The sequence below is a fragment of the Colobus angolensis genome, unplaced genomic scaffold, assembly GCF_000951035.1.
Source record: "Colobus angolensis palliatus isolate OR3802 unplaced genomic scaffold, Cang.pa_1.0 Scaffold126, whole genome shotgun sequence".
Classification (NCBI taxonomy): domain Eukaryota; kingdom Metazoa; phylum Chordata; class Mammalia; order Primates; family Cercopithecidae; genus Colobus; species Colobus angolensis.
The window spans coordinates 6,215,337-6,233,090 of NW_012113808.1; the positions used below are offsets into that span (position 1 = coordinate 6,215,337).

Genomic DNA, 17,754 nt, shown 5'->3' on the forward strand with positions numbered 1-17,754 from the left:
AAAAAAAAAAAAAAAAGCTTACAAGACATTTAATCTGTTTGCTTCTTCTATTCAGTACCATGTGCCAATCAATAGCCATAGCCAGGATTCCTTTCTAGAGAGAGTACTTAAGCCTATTTTATTTATTTCTTTTCTTTCGTGCCCCAAACCCTCTTTTTTCAATTTAGTGTCAGTTGTCTTGAAACTATCTGAAACAACTGGGCATGATTCAAAGAAGATCTTTGTCTGACTGAAATGTCTCAATGACAGTCTTCTGAGCTACAAGTCTTGTCTCGGCTATTATGGTACTGAAGCAGTTGGCTTTTAGAAATCTTTAAGTTCCCAAGCTTCTGGACTCTATTCCCTTCCTTCACTTGCAAACCAGTAGATTCTACTCTGAGCTCATCTCTTTTTTGAACATACCTAGCCAAAAACAGCCAGCAGCAGCCAATTCACAGTTACATTCTGGCTCATTCCATCTACCTTCCCTAGAAGTACCAGTACCATAAGAATTGTGTCTGCTTGTCAAGTTACCACAGCAACAGTTTTACCAAATATTTTGCCATGGCATAGGAAGAGGCTCCGTCTTTCAGTCAATGATACCAGTTCCTAACCTCCTGCTGTGCATCTGCTAAGCCAATCCCTATGTTTTAGGTGTTGGATTTCTACATTAGGGTAAGTTAAGCTAGTTTATTAAACAGATTCAAAATGTAATAGTTTACACACAATAGAAATTGTTTTGCAATTTACCTAACAGTTCAGAGACAACTAAGTAAAATGTTCAAAATCTGTAGGAGCAGGGTTGGGGAAGAAGGGACTCAGCTCCACATGGTTACTGAAAGACTCAGGCTGCCATCTTCAACACATGGTTTCCAAGGACGCTCCCAGCATGACCCTCCCAGTCATCCAGAGAAGAAAAATAGCAAGAAGTTTTCATTGGTAAGGCGTGAAATGGTTCACATCACTTCTCTTCCCATTCCAGCAGAGATAACTTAGTTGAATGCCACAAAGAACTGCAAGGGAAACTAACTATGAGAGTGAAGAATGGATTTGGCAAGACAGAGGGCCATCTCCATCATTAATACAGGCACTGTATCAGTCAGAGTTCTCCAGAGAAAAAGAAACAATAGGATAAAAAGACAGGGAGAGAGATTTTAAGGATCTGGCTCGTGTGATTGTGGGGGCTGGCGAGTCTGAAATTAGTAGGGCTGGCTAGCAGGCTGGAGATTCAGGATAAGAGTTGAAGTTGCAGTCTTGAGTCAAATTCCACAGGGCAGCGATTTGGAAACTAAGTTAAGGTTGCTACATTGCAATCTTGAGGATTCCTTCTGCTTTAGGAGACCTCAGTCTTTGCTTGTGAGGCCTTCAGTTGATTTGATGAGGCCCATACATGTTACAAAATGTAATATGTGTTACTCAAAGTCTGCTGATTGTAAATGTTTATCACATCTAAAAAATAACAGCACAGCAACATCAGGGCTGGTGTTTGACCAAATAACTGGGTCCTATAGCCTAGCTAAGTTGACACAAAGTTGACCATCATGTGACCATCACAGATAACCAAATATTGACAATGGTTACCTTTTAGAATTCAAAGTAAGGGAGGGTGCTTGAGGACAGCATAGGGAAGAGAGGCACAGATTTTTGCTTTTCATTTTATACCTTCACAGATATTTGTATTTGTACCAAATGTGTATATTAAAATTGTTATTTTTAATAAGAAAGACAGAATTTTGTGGATTGAATATGTGAGACTGAAAAGAAAAAAGGCTTTTTTTTTTTTTGAGACAGAGTGTCACTCTCTTGCTCAGGGTAGTGTGCAGTGGTGCAATCTCGGCTCACTGCAACCTCTGCCTCCTGGGTTCAAGCGATTCTCCTGTCTCAGCCTCCCAAGTAGCTGGGATTACAGGCACACGCCACCACACCCAGCTCATTTTTGTATTTTTAGTAGAGATAGTGTTTCGCCATGTTGGCCAGGCTAGTCTCGAACTCCTGACCTCAGGTGATCCACCCGCCTTGGCCTCTCAAAGTGCTGAGATTACAGGCATGAGCCACCGCACCCGGCCAAAAAAAGGCTTTTTGAAAAAGAGGATGAGGCAATGGGTAGCTAGGAGCACATTGACCCTGCCTCTTGGTCCTCAGACAGAGGAGCAGAGAAACAGCAGCGTCTGCTCAGCAGGGCTCTGAATTATCATGGATTATCAGATATATTTGTGTAATTACATTGACATTTCCCTCATAATAAATTTAGGTTTTTAGTTCAAGTCGTGGGAGTATTCTATGATAAAATGGAAAATCTAGCAAAGTCTCAGCAAAGAATGGGGGCTCAGCAAAGAACAGGCAGAGAACACATTGAAAATTAAACACAGAGCAAAGGTGAGCCATGAAGGAGGAAGGCTTCAGCTGACTGGAGACATGCTGGTCCCGGCAGAAGAGGGACAAGGGGGTCAAAAGGCATGCCAGAGAGACCCTCCCAGATGTACCTGCTCTCTTTCTCTACTATTTTTAAGATTTCTCACCTTGTCGAGGGGGAAACAAAGCCTTTTATTGTTTTTTGTTGTTTTGTTTTTACATGGAAGTATATTGAGAGGCTTGAGGAGTGGCAGAAGGAGAGTCTAGGAATAAAAAGATGTAATAATGCTTGCTGTGCATTTACCAGGTCTGTGTCGTCATGCTCAACCACAGGGAGCCTCCTGTTGGCCCCATTAGGGCACCCATTCTTATTTATTTATTTTTGAGATGGGTTTTCATTGTCTCCCAGGCTGGAGTGCAGTGGCACGGTCTCAGCTCACTGCAGCCTCGACCTCCCTGGGCTCAGGTGATCCACGTCAGCCTCCTGAGTAGGTGGAACTATAGGCACCTACCACCATACCTGGCTAATTTTTGTATTTTTTATAGAGACGAGGTTTCACCATATTGCCCAGGCTGGTCTCAAACTCCTGGGCTCAAGCAGTCTGCCCACCTCAGTCTCCCAAAGTTCTAGGGGTGTGAGCTACCACACTCAGCCCAGGGGACCCATTCTGAAGTTTCCTCAGTGTGTGATCTGCTCTACCTGTCTCCCTTCCCCTGAACAGTGGATACAAAACACTTCATTTCCCTAAAAAGCAGGCAGGGCCAATTTTCGTCACTAGGTGGCATGCGCATATAAGCAGTGAGCTGAGTTGCAGCAAAGAGGAAGGAAGACTAGAAAAAGCAAACCCATTCAACAACCAAGAAGGAACTTCAAGAATGAGATAAACATATTTAAATTGCCTTTTTGAAATCTTTATCACCAACTTGCTTTTTTTGGTGCCCCACAACTTCAGGCTGGGTACTTGGTAGTGATAGAACTATCCCTGAACCAGGTGGCAGCAAAAAGCAAAATATGGACTAAGAGAAGCCAGCAAGCCAAAGGAACTAGGCTTAATCACCCTTTCGGGCAGCCCACTTCTATCTTGAATGGCCTCTCTAAATCATTGTGCATATTTTTCAATATTTTTGTATTATCCAAAAGTCATTCCCCCCAGTTTTTTTCTTTTTGAGACAGAGTTTTGCTCTGTTGCCCAGGCTGGAGTGCAGTGAGGTGATCCCGGCTCACTGCAACCTCTACCTCCCAGGTTCAAGCGATTCTATTGCCTCAGCCTCTCAGGTAGCTGGGATTATAGGTGCGCACCGCCACACCCGGCTAACTTTTGTATTTTTAGTATTGACGGGGTTTCACCATGTTAGCCAGCCTGGTCTCAAACTCCTGACCTCACATAACCTCGGTCTCCCAAAGTTCTAGGATTACAGGTGTGAGCTACCACACTCAGCCCAGGGGACCCATTCTGAAGTTTCCTCAGTGTGTGATCTACTCTATCTGTCTCCCTTCCCCTGCACAGTGGATACAAAACACTTCATTTCCCTAAAAAGCAGGCAGGGCCATTTCCCTAAACACTTCATTTCCCTAAAAAGCAGAGACGAGGTTTCATCATATTGCCCAGGCTGGTCTCAAACTCCTGGGCTCAAGCAGTCTGCCCACCTCGGCCTCCCAAACCGCTGGGATTACAGGCATGAGCCACTGCGCCTTACCCATTTTTCCCTTTTCCCAGGTTTGTACAGCCCCTAATTTGTCCGAGTGTTTATCCCACGTAACTAGAGTAAATCATGACTGGACGAAGGTCATATTCCCTCACAGTTATTATTTTGAACACTTACTTTTTGTAATTAGTTATTCGTTTGAGATTTATTTCTCTCCACCAGATTGGAACTCCATGAAGGTGTGATTATGCATATTTTTGGTGACCACAGTATCCCCTGGCATACTGTAGGCACCTAACATTGACCAAAAGCCTCCTAGCCTTTGCAAAGGCTTGCCTTTATCTAATCTACGTCCATCCTGCCACCAGAGTGATCTTAAAAGGTAAATCTAGTTATACCACTTTCTGCTTGTAGTCAATGGCTTCTCAGAGATTTCAAACTAAACCCTTTTACTTATCCTGAACTGGCCTCACTACTTGCCACCTCCCCACGTGTCCCCCATGCTCCACCCATCCTAAATTACTGTTTCCTGCCTCTTTACTTTTGTGTACATTATTCGTTCTGTCTCAAAGGCTTCTCCTTCAGCTTTTTTTTTTCCACCCACCTTCAATAAAGCCTTCAAAACTTGGTTTTTGTCACCTCTTTCAGAAACCCTTCCTGGACCTGAGTTAGATATCCTCTTCTATGCTCCTATAACACAGTGTTCATCTCTACTTACCATACTTTATTGGTTCATTCAAAAGCCATCCCATCTATACTCTAAGATGCCTGAAAGCAAGGGTTTTATATTGCAAACTTTTGCTGACACAGTACCCAAAGTCTTCACCAAATATAATCAATGGTTTCCTTCTGTGTACCTACCTCATCATAAATATTAATGTTTATTTCCCTTCCTCCTAGAGGATACAGATTATGTGTTATTATTAATCCCTTCACCTACCCTGGTCCTGTTGAGTTGCTCTGACATAGCGGAGAAGAATCACAATGGGGAGGTGATATTCACATCGATAGGGTGTTTAAGGATTGCAGCATATCAGTTATAGAGATTATGATCCCTGTACCTGTAGTCCTGTCATTTTTTAGTAGACATAAGAAGAGTACTTCGTGTTATTTGAAGTCTTCTGAATGTTTTAATTTTTATTGTGCATTAATAAATCCTATCTAGTGAGATAAGCAGGAAATGGGTTTTATTTATTTTTTATTAGAGAAGGTTTAAAATTAAATGGTATACCTTAAATTATCCAGTGAACATGAAGCACAGCCAAGACTAGAAGAAAATGAAATGTGTTCATCCACAAGTCTAGTGCTTTATCAGCAAGATTTTACTTGATAAAGTTAAAGCTTTCAGACAAATGAAAATAATCTTAAGAAAAATCATCTAACTCCAATCTAGAGTCATTATAAATTAATGATTACAGGGGAAAAGAGAAAAACAAATTGTCAAATGGTTTCTTAGTGTATATAGAAAGGATATGAATCTAAATTTTTTGAACACTAATCAACTGTTTTTAGTAATGTTTCCTTATAATTTGCAAAGAATCTTTACATATATTATTCTCATTTCATTTTTGTAACAGTTTTATGAGTATGCAGGCCATTGCAGGAATTATTGTCCTCTTTTGTGGAAACCGATGCTCACAGTAGCTACCAGTTGTAAGATTTCTGAGCAGATTTCTACTCAACTCACCTTTGTGTCCACAACGCCCATAGCACAGGGTCTTGCACAGAGGTCTTGCTTTAAATGTGCTTGGTGAATGGGTGAATAAATGTATGCAATTATATCATGATACAAATGTCAGGTTCTTGCACTTTCTGGTCTTCCAGAAAGTATATTTGAGAAAATAAGTCACACTCTTTGCTAATGCCTTTCTGGAAAATTGGTTGTTCTTGATTATTTTCACCAAGTTATTCATTACTACAATGTAGTCAAAATCTTAGATAAGTACACCACATCTAATTTAAAGTGGTCTTTAGTGCTTCAAACTTGACTTCACCCAAATTTCCTTATTCTTCAAGTTCCAAAGAGAACTTTTATTTTATTTTCTTCCAATCAGTTGCTGCCTGCTGCAACCCATTAGTGAGCGGTAAAATTAGTGGATTATGACCAAATTTTTCGAAGAATGAAATAAAATATCAAAGTGCATATAAGAGGTAAGTATTGTTTCATGGGACTTCTATATCTGGAATGCAATAATAAAAATGTATTTCTTACTGTGGGGTTGTGGTCAAAAAAGTTTGAAGACCACTGCACTAAAGTATTGCCCCATTTTGCTTAAAAATGTAAAATTTTCTCTGGAATGAACAATTTGTCACCAGATCAAGCTTTCAGACTTTTTCTACTTTCTTGATATGTATGACCTGTTTAAGATCCAATTGACCGTTCAGCAAATGGCTGAAATAGCTATAAACCCAAAAATCACTTTTGTATTTAAAAAAACATTATATGTAAGGATTCCTGAGAAGCCAGATGAATTTTGGAGCCAAATATGTTTCTGGGTTTTAAAATGTGCTTAGCCTCCATCTGCAGAAGGCCATTTGAAACTTGAAATATCATCTCTTAGTAGGCTTAAGTAGACTTACTTAAGTTTATCCTCTTCCCGATTCATCTGGTGACAGTGGAATAATTTTTAAATTTCTTCTAAGATTCAAAAAGTCTTGTTAAAATATACTATTTAGACAATGAGAGTAATGTGGGAAAGCTTTGTCAAAAAATGGAATAGAGACAGTGATAATCATCTAAATGATACTCTGAAGACCCCGACTTGTCTTATGTAAAGATATTTTGAAGATCTTTTGCATGTAGGGTAACAGGTCCAGATAGGATTCAAGTTAAGCACTTTTACATTGTAGCCCCAGTGGAGGCAGCCCTACTGGGTGCTGCAGTAGAAAGAGTGTGGACCCTGAAAACTAAGGATCTGGGTTCTTCCTGGTTCTGTTACTTACTGGTGTATGATCTTGGATAAATCATGATTTGTCACCATAAAGTGGAAATAATAAAAAAAGATATCCTATCTCCCTCATAGGATTCCTGTGTTTGAAGAGCAAATGCCTTCAGTATGCCAGGCATAGTATCAGTTGCTTTACAGAATCCATCAAGAACACTATGAGGTAAAAACCTATTCATCTGACATGATTAGAACCAGTAATTTGTAGGTTAATCTAAAAAGTTAATTACAGTTATGAAAAAATACATATATACATACTTTAGACATGTTTATTTTAACTTAAAACATACAAATATATACTTGTTCACTTTTGATGTAGGGCCAAGGCCTTTTCCTTGAGTATGAATCTACTGATTGAAATACTGTTTTTTTGTCTGCATAAACCAAAACAAAACCCATCACGTCTGATTTCCAGATTTGGTTTCTTTAAAGTGGAGCATAAATTAAAACACTAAGAAATAGGCCAGGCGCAGTGGCTCAAGCCTGTAATCCCGGCACTTTGGGAGGCCGAGACGGGTGGATCACGAGGTCAGGAGATCGAGACCATCCTGGCTAACACGGTGAAACCCCGTCTCTACTAAAAATACAAAAAACTAGCCGGGCAAGGTGGCGGGCGCCTGTAGTCCCAGCTACGCGGGAGGCTGAGGCAGGAGAATGGCGTAAACCTCGAAGGCGGAGCTTGCAGTGAGCTGAGATCCGGCCACTGCACTCCAGCCCCGGCAACAGACCGAGACTCCGTCTCAAAAAAAAAAAAAAAAAAAAAAACTAAGAAATAATGCTGAATCTTTCTAAATTTTTTGTTACTTTTATTAGTCTTTGTATTTCTCCAACAGCAATTATTTTTAGCAACATTTTTTATTGTTATTCCAAGTCATTCAGCTTAATTTTCACAGAAGTAATCCTTTTGTATTCATATTTCATAACTTAACATATTTAGTCCATGTATTTAATTACAATAAGTAGGATAAATTATGTTACACAATTGACAGCTTATTTTTTGTATTTTTAGTAGAGATGGGGTTTCCCTGTGTTGGCCAGGCTGGTCTCACTATGTTGGCCAAGCATGGTTGAGAGCGTTCAGTGTGATGTGGATGCTGGTCATCAAGCTTTTCACGGGGAACTGGGAGGATCCATCTGAAGACTCAGATAAGTGGAAATCAGATAAGGGAGCTTTGACTGAGTTATTAACTCCATTTTCCAGATGAGGCTATTGAAGCTTAGAAAGTTAATTGTCCATTTTTAAATGAGTGACTCATATATGAAAGGCTCTAACAGAAATACAGGGAGGAGAAATCTAACTCAACCATGTAAAAGGTGATGCTAGGTAGAAAAAGTAGGAGAAGAAAATCAGCCAAATAAGAGAAAGTACATTCCAGTCTGAGAAAACAAAGGTAGTAAAGTCGAAAAAGAACATGAAAGGCTGAGCACTGTGGCTCACGCCTGTAATCCTAGCACTTTGGGAGGCTGAGGTGGGAGGATCACTTGAGCCCAAGAGTTCAAGACCATCCTGGGCAACATTGTGAGACCTCATCTCTATTTTAATAAAAATAAAAAGAACATGAAAAATGCAGAATTTAAGAAATCTGCTTAGCTAGAGGACAAGATATAATGGGGCAGGCAGGCACGGTGGCTTACACCTGTAATCCCAGCACTTTGGGAGGCGAAGGCAGGCAGATCATGAGGTCAGGAGATCGAGACCATCCTGACCATCATGGTGAAACCCCATTTCTACTAAAAATACAAAAATTAGCTGGGCATGGTGGCGGGCGCCTGTAGTCCCAGCTACTCAGGAGGCTGAGGCAGGCGAATCACTTCAACCTGGGAGGCGGAGGTTGCAGTGACCCTAGATCACCTCACTGCACTCCAGCCTGGGTGACAGGGTGAGACTCCGTCTCAAAAAAAAAAAGAAAAATCATTCCCACAGCAAGATGGAGGGTGAATTGGAGTCAGGAAAACTAGAATAAAGGAGACTACCTGGTAGGCAATTGCAGAAAAATTAAGGGGACAGTGATAAGGATCTGAGTCAGTGTTGGTGACATCCCCACATGGTATTCTCTTCCCAGTAGGTCTCCTCCCTTTAGCCAACAAGTGTGAAGTGTTAAGGGGGCAATGTCACTGCAGAGCATGTCCCTGCCAGCCCCACTATTAGCTAAAAATTAAATTGTTTCTGGTAACAATTTTACCTGCCCATCTTTTCACAAATTATGGGGCTTATGACTGGGGTTGAACCCATAAGAAAACTGTTAATCTCTGCTTTATAGCTTAAATATGTTTTTTTGTGCAAAGCCTAGAAACGCATCAAAATGCTATATAAAGTAAAAGAGAAATCTCTAAAAGTTGGAAATAAAACAAATGTAAATGTATATTCTGCTGGCAATAACCTTAAAGAAATCATTCCAGATAACTTGAAATCTCAGTATTTGGACTGTGAACTCATAGTGTGATATACCTTACACAATCCTCCCTGTCCTCTACCCCACAAAAACAAAACTTAACCTATTTTCATTAACTATATTGTTGGTAATGTTTATGTTAATATTCTGAGACTTCTGAGTGTACATTCTTAGCTTATACTAATGAATAATTGTGTAATATTCTAATTATATCAGCCGAGTGCTGCAAATTGGAATTCTCAGTATAGTTTGATAAAGGAGACACAGACCAAAGAAATTAAGTAAAAATTCTGTAGCCCTGAGTATCAGTATAACTTCATGCTGTATTTTATATTAAAACAACAACAAATAATATCGATGTTAGTCCACAGAAAGGCTTAGAAACCTAAAAACCCAGTCTCAACATTCCTAGTGCTCTGATCGCAATCGCCAAATGCCATTTTCCAGTAAAGAGGAAACAAGCCTCTTTGGAGAAATTGTTTTCAAGTCATGCAGGAAATACACAAGATGAGCCTTAGAACATCTTGTTATATCACTTAGCAAGGATGCTACCAATGACAACGAGGGTCTGCAAATAGACTCAGGAGCCAAATGAAAGAGGCTCTCACTGGCCAAAAATGGGCCAATTTGAGCATTCATAAGAGAAATAGCTTCAGTGGACTGAAGTACATCAAATATATCTAAATGCATGAATAGATAATGACATACACATTAATTATTCACTATTGGAGGATATTAATAAACAGCTCATTATTTTGAAGACCAAGGAGTTAAGCATTTATTCTTAATTTTCTCCCAAAAAGTAGATGAGGGGAAGTTTCTATCTAGAGGCATTTTAGATCATAAATGAAGGAATACTAGAATTAGAATACCATCATTTTTAATACCTCATTAATTAATAGATCAAAAACTGCTCACATTACAAAGACAACCAATAGTATGAAAAAACCAGCATGCAATCACCAAAATCCAAACTAAGAAAAACTCTACAAGGTGAACAACACTTCTTCAACAAATATATTGCAAGAGGGCAGAGAGATGCTGATAAACCAATAGGTGAGTGAACCCAAACCTGCAGCTTCAGCATCACCTGGGAATTTGTTATAGAGATGCAAATTCCCAGACTCCACAGCAGACTTACAGATCACCAACTCTGGAGTGGAGCCCAGCGAGGGTCAAGGCTCTAGTGATTCTGATACACTCTAGTTTGAGGACCACAACAATAGAAGAAATTTAGGATGCGTATCAGCCAGCTGCAATATTCAGTACCTTATTTGGTTCCTTATTCCAAAAAACTGCCAAAACTTTTTACATCAATAGACAACATATAATATTAAGAAATTGTCCATTTTCTTAGGTGTAAAAATGGTATTAAGATTATACATATTTTTTAAAGCCCTAAAATATTTACAGATGATAAGATTTGCTTCCAAATAATACAGAAAGGGCAAAAGCAGGTGGGGTTACAGATGACACAAATTAGCTAGGAGCCAATAATTGTCAAAGGTGGAGGATGGGTTACCTAGGTGTTCTTTAGTCATTCATTCTCTCCCTCTCTCTCTCTCTCTATATATATATATGTATGTATATATAATAGTATATTTTTGAGATTTTTTTTATTCTAAAATGTTTTTAAAACTCGAACTAGAATAAATTAAAACAAAAGATTGTGACTTAAGCAGAATTAATCCAAAAGAAGAGAAAGTATATAGTACTTTTACTTAAAGGGCAGTATTCAGATACATAAAATAAGTATAGTCTGAAAAAAACCTACTCCATACTAGTTGTGGCAAAATGCTTTTGTTTAAGAAGTAAGGGAGATCTAGATGCTCTATCAATTGTCTGATGTCATTTTAAGTAACTGGCCCCATTGGAGAGAATGACTTACCTGGGAAGAAAGAGGTCCAGTCTGGTCAAGGGCATATGAATACCTACACATATTTGTTTTCCAGTTTCCAAACTAGCTTAGCTTTTAGAATGTAACCTGTTAATAAACTCAGGTTTACCATCATTTTTTAAACTTTACCACTTTAGCATATTATGATTGCAACCTGAGTAGACTAATGCAGATATTAGTAACCGCTGTTTTTTTCCCTAGACAGGAGACAATCCATCTCTTACACAGGGAAAATAACCAAATTATGTGTTATGAGAGATGTTCAGAGGCCTGTCTTGAAATGTCATCTCCAGTGATCTGGTGATGCTGTGGACCTAGAGTGTCATCCAAATAACTAGTCTTGAAATTTCTTCAGGACAAGAAACTTTTAAAAAACTAATTGTGAGGCTGCAGTAGCCCTTAATAACTCCTTGAATTTAATTGTTGTGATGGGTTTATTTCCTCTGTAATGTATCTTTGTTATTGTGCTTTTAAGAATAGAGTGAATATACATAAGCAGAATAGTTTAGAAAAAAATTTTAAAGAATTTTTTAATGATATAGGGTGAATAGATGTAATCTCTCCTTTTTAACTTCTCCCTCTTATTTATTCTTTAGCATGGAAACATAATTTGTATACGAAAACCTGGTCCATAAGAAATCTGACTAGAAAGCACCAACTTCAAAGCCTCAGGGTATGAGTGATAGAGTGTGCTATACATTCTCACTTTAAAAAGATGATGGCAGAATTTTGAGGATGGTTTCATGTTTTATTTTAGATATTTCATATTTGTCATTGTTATCATAAGCATAATTTTCTTCATTATCATTCAAATTATTATTTTGCTTAGAGTGGTCAATGATATGGAGAAAAGACCATTAAAAGTCATCACCATCCATTATCAGACATCATTCTGATAAAAGTAGTCTCAAAATAGGGACTTCTGTTCCCTTTCATCTGCTTTGAGCTCCTGCTGTGTTCCTACCCATGTTGACTACTTTGTAAAAAGGAGGAAAAAAAAGACAAAGTCCAACTTTAGAGAGCTCTAGTTGAGGAGATGTGGTGATGAGAAGAGAAGCACCACATACCTACGAGGAGGCTGTAATATAGAGCTTGACAGCCTGGACTATTCGGCTTTACACTGGTTGAATTCAAATCCTGACTGCCACTCAATAGCTCTGTGATGCGGAGCAAGTTACTAACCTCCCCTGCCCCAGTTTCCTCATCTGTTAAATGAAAGTAAGAACAGTAATTACCTTGTAGAGTTGTCTTGGGATAATCCTTAAATTAGATAATCCACAAAACACTCAAATTTATCCATATATACATGCATATATTTTATTTCTCTGTTGACCACTGTTTCTTGTATCCCATACAAGAAAGGATGATCATGGTACAAACATCCTTCTCCCTTATGAAGGGGCATGGCAGAAACTGAAGGCTATTGTGACTAAAAGGAAGCTCTGCAAGATTAATAACATATAACTATAACCTTGCCTCCAAGGGGGATCTAAGAGTGCCCCCACAAGAATCTGAGAGACTGTAAGAGGATATGAAGAGAACAGCTGAGGACCCTTATTTTTATTTATTTATATTTAATTTTTTTTTTCAGACATCAGTGTTACTTGCCAAGATCGTCATTTTTAAACTCCCACGAGTTATTACGTTCCTTTCCACTCTTGCTTTCCAATTCCTACACCAGCACAAGTCTGTATTTTGAGTATATGAGTCAAGTATGGCAAAAACTACAGTACCTTAAAAACTTTTATTTTAGTCCTTCCTGACCCATGCTAAAACTTACATCTAGAAATATGGCAAAACAAAATGACACAGATCTCTCCGTGTACATAAAATAGCTAAAAATTTGGCCTCTTTATTGATCTTATATCATATATTTGGCTTGAAATAAAACAACAACAAAACAAACAGTTACAATTAAGGGTTATACAAACTAAATTTTTCTTCTAAATCTCTAAATACTCTTAGAGAGCAATTTGCAGGGCATACACAGGGCCTTGAGAGTCGGTCCCACAGAAAATACTTATGTAAATGAAACAAGGAGGATGCTATTTGCTTTTCATTACATAAACATCACCTGAACGTAACTAATCAATCCACTTATTTGATAAAAATCATCTAGGACCAAAAGCACTATCAAGTTTGCTGGGTGCCATTTTCACTCTAATCATACCCAAAAGGCCTAGAAATAATTCAAAACTAGAAAGAGGCCCAAGTAGTAAGGCTACCTATGGCTCTTGCTAAAAAACATTTGCCAGTCTGATGTGCGTGTGTCTAGAAAGAATGATAGAAAATAAAGAGTTCTGCTTGAGTTCAGGAGAACTTCCCAGAAGGAGGTGGTGGGCCAAGAAATCCACCTGCCTGCTTGGTGGCAGCTCGTGAAGGGGCAAGGCCGAGAATCTTCTGAATGTTCTGTGAAGAAAACAGAGTAAGGATAGGGTTTTAATATCAAATATACAGAAGATGTATTTTATGTAGCTCTCAGGCAAAGGAAACTCATATAGATTAAAGGTATCATTATGACCTGCAATAGGATGATTATCACTATGTTATTTTAAAAAAGGCCTACAATGTAATGAAAATCATAGAACAGTAAAAGCCTTCCTTACCTGATGAGACCTTGGTCTACTAATGAAAGTGGTTGATTTTTTTCAAGCAGACAATGATAAAAGGAGATAATCTTTTTAACAAGAAGCATAGGAAGAATATTCATTAGCTATTTCTTATGGGCATTTTCTTTGAGTATGGGTCTGCTGGCTGGATTTGTCATTACTGCACTGTCTGTAATTTTCAGTTTCGGCCAGGTGTGGTGGCTCACGCCTGTAATACCAGCACTTTGGGAGGCCAAGGCGGGTAGATCACTTGAGGCCAGGAGTTCAAGACCAGCTTGGACAGGATGGTAAAACCCCATCTCTACTAAAAATACAAAAAAATTAGCTGGGCGTTGTGGCGTACGCCTGTAGTCCCAGCTACTCGGGATGGTGAGGCATGAGAGTCCCTTGAACCCAGGAGGCAGAGGCTGCATGAGCCAAGATTGCACCACTATACTCCAGCCTGGGCAACAGAGTGAGATTCTGTCTAAAAAATCAGTTTCAGTTTCTTTACAGTGTTGAAAGTACTAAGAAACCTGCAAAGCACTCTGAGTTCAGAATTCTCTTAAATTTTCAGCAGCCCCCACCTTTTTACATTGTTTCATCCACATCTAATGCAATTTTTTAAGAAACTCACTTTTATTCAGTTTTTAAAAATGTATTTCGTTCTCATAATAATGCTTTTTTTTTTTTTTTGAGGTGGAGTCTCACTCTGTCATCCAGGCTAGAGTGCAGTGGCACGATCTCGGCTCACAGTAACCTCTGCCTCCTGGGTCAAGTGATTCTCCCTGCCTCAGCCTCCTGAGTAGCTGGGATTATAGGTGCCTGCCACCATGCCCAGCTAAGTTTTGTATTTTGTTTTTTAGTAGAGATGGGGTTTCACCACATTGGCCAGGCTGGTCTTGAACTCTTGACCTCAGGTGATCTGCCTGCCTCAGCCTCCTAAAGTGCTGGGATTACAGGCGTGAGCCACCATGCCTGGCCAAAACCCCTCCCCGCCCCCGCTGCTTTTTTTTTTAAGATGGAGTCTGGCTCTTGTCGCCTAGGCTGGGGTGCAATGGCATGATCTCAGCTCACTGCAACCTCCGCCTCCCGGGTTCAAGCAATTCTCCTGCCCCAGCCTCCCAAGTAGCTGGGATTACAGGCATGCACCACCACGCCCAGCTGATTTTTGTATTTTTAGTAAAGACGGGGTTTCACCATATCAGCCATGTTGATAAGGCTGGTCTCAAACTCCTGACCTCAAGTGATCCGCCCGCCTCAGCCTCCCAAAGTGCTGGGATTATGGGCATGAGCCACTGCGTCCAGCCAATGTAGCATTTTATAAGAGGAAAAAAACCTTAGAGATCCTGAGTATTCTCGCCCAATTCCTTCATTTTATATCTGAAGAAACTAAAACTCAGAAAGGTATGATGGATGGGTTATCCAGAATTACAAAGCTAAATTAAGAGCACAGTTAGAATTTAAACCTATTGTGTTTTGACCCTTAATCTAATGGACTCTCTTACACAGTAGTTTCTAGGTTAAAGTTTTGCTCTTCAGAACAAACTCCATTCTGTGGTAGGCAGGTTTACATGCACTAAACTATTCATCCAGTAGTTACTGAGTACCTACTGGATATAAGATACTATGAGAATATCCATACCCAGGCTTCTCTGCAAGCATACACACCCTCAATCCTTCATCATGAAGAATGATGACTATTATGGGTAAGAGTGTGTATTGAGGTAACACTGTTAGAATACAACAGAATGTTTAAATATGGAGGACATAACTTTAAGGACTCATCTAAATTATATTTACCATAAAATATTTCAATACATACATTCCACAATACTATAGCTCATGCTTTAAGAAGACATCTGAAACAGGTGAAGAAAAAAATCAATCGTTAGTACATTAGGATACTTCTCCTTAGTAAAGATGGAAAATGATGTGACTTTGTATTTCTTTTTCTGAGACATGGTCTTGCTCTGTCACCCAGGCTGCAGTGCAGTGGTGTGGTCACAGCTCATTGCAACCTCCACTTCCCGGGCTCAAGCATTCTTCCCACCTCAGCCTTCTGAGGAGCTGAGACTACAGGCATGCCACTATGCCCAGCTAATTTTTGTATTTTTAGTAGAGTCGGGGTTTTGCCATGTTGGCCACGCTGTTTCACCATATCAGCCAGGCTGGTCTCAAACTCCTGACCTCAAGTGATCCGCCCACCTCAGCCTCCCAAAGTGCTGGGATTATCAGGGTGGGCCACCATGCCCAGCCTACTTTGCATTATCTTTTTTTTTTTTTTTTTTGAGGCAGAGTCTCACTCTGTCGCCAGGCTGGAGTGCAGTGGTGTGATCTTGGCTCACTGCAACCTCCGCCTCCCAGGTTCAAGCAATCCTCCTGCCTCAGCCTCCCAAGTAGCAGGGACTACAGGCACGCACCACCATGCCCTGCTAATTTTTTGTGTTTTTAGTAGAGATGCAGTTTCACCATGTTGGCCAGGATAGCCTCAATCTCCTGACTTTGTGATCCACCCGTCTCAGCCTCCCAAAGTGCTGGGATTACAGGTGTGAGCCACCATACCCGGCCTGCATTACTTTCATAATAAAAATAGCTTCTTAAAGCTCAACTTCAAAAATACCATTACACAAAGCAGTAAAAAGACCAAATGATGTCACTAATTTGCAATTTCTTTAGTTAATTAGTAAGTATTTCCTGAGCACCTACAATGTATTTAGCACTAAACTAGGCATTAAGGGAAATTGCTTTAAAGATAAAATTTGAAATAGTAAGACATACAGAATTAGCTGCTGATAAACATATTTGTCTAGTTAACAAATACAGTAATATAGCCTAGAAAAAATACACAAGGGATTCTTGCTCAGTTATTCTGAAGGGTCAAATAGATGAGTCCTTATAACTTTAGAAATTAAAAACCAATGTAAAAATGTTGGATGCCCTTTATAGGTTTACTGTGATTTAAAGATGATTGAAAAAATAAAAAATAAATAATATTTTGAAGAAACGAGAAACTGAATTGGTAGTCTGTTGAATTTCATTTACTAACTCAAAATATTTAAATGACTACTGAGGGTAAGCCACTGCTCTAGATGGGAATATCTCAAATAGCAACAGCAGCAACAAAAAAGTGTTAAAAATGAGACACTTCAGCAGCCACAAAGTACATGGAAATTCAGGCAACTCTATACTTCCCTTTCCTTGTGGCTCTTGCCACAGACCCATTTTGGGAACACTAAATTAAATGTATTGGTGTTACATTACGCAAGTATTTGTATTTTAACACAAACGCTCTGCATTTACTGCATGCAATTTTATCCTTTAGTGAAATTCTAAACTAATCTGTTTAAATTCCTATAGTCTCACAGGTTAAACCTAGGTCTTCTATTTTTCTCAGATAGATTTCCCCTGCTTTCCCATCAGTAAAATCTTTGTAGGAACTAAGTGATGGTCTCAAGATGCAAGAGCCACAGGTAAAAGGACCAGAGGTCACTAACATCTCTATAGTAGTAACATCCTACATTTCTACACACTTTAAAGTTTGCAAACAGTTCTAAGGACTAGATATTAGTCCTTAGTTATACCTGCTGTTGAGATGAGAAAGTTGATGCAGGGAGAGGTTATAAGTCAGAAAGTGAACTGATACAACTCAAAGTGCAGTTTTCCTTTATTAAGCCACCTCTCTGTAACAGACTGTTACCTTAGGAATAAGAAAGCCACATAAAGAAGTTTAAAAAAAAAAAAAAAGGAATAAAAAATCGTGTAACAGGTCTATTTTTTAAAAATCACAATTATGTTGTTAAATGAGCAAATGCTTTCTCTCTCTCTCTCTATATATATATACACACACACACATATATACACACACACACACATATATATAAACCCATGCACATATAAATATCACCATGCACATATAAAATATAGTTGCTATGCAAAAAACCCATAGGACA

The 17,754-nt window shown here is 39.1% G+C and overlaps 1 protein-coding gene across 2 annotated transcripts in view; it reads right to left on the reverse strand.

Annotated features, from left to right (window-relative positions):
- Positions 1-12,772: 12,772 nt before the first annotated feature.
- The window catches only part of TMCO1 (transmembrane and coiled-coil domains 1), a 62,119-nt gene continuing 57,137 nt past the window's right edge, over positions 12,773-17,754 (reverse strand). For both annotated transcript variants that reach the window (XM_011933370.1, XM_011933369.1), the window contains exon 7: positions 12,773-13,622. In XM_011933370.1, the coding sequence (XP_011788760.1) occupies positions 13,524-13,622 (99 nt within the window). In that variant the 3' untranslated portion in view covers positions 12,773-13,523. The remainder of the gene's footprint in view (positions 13,623-17,754) is intronic.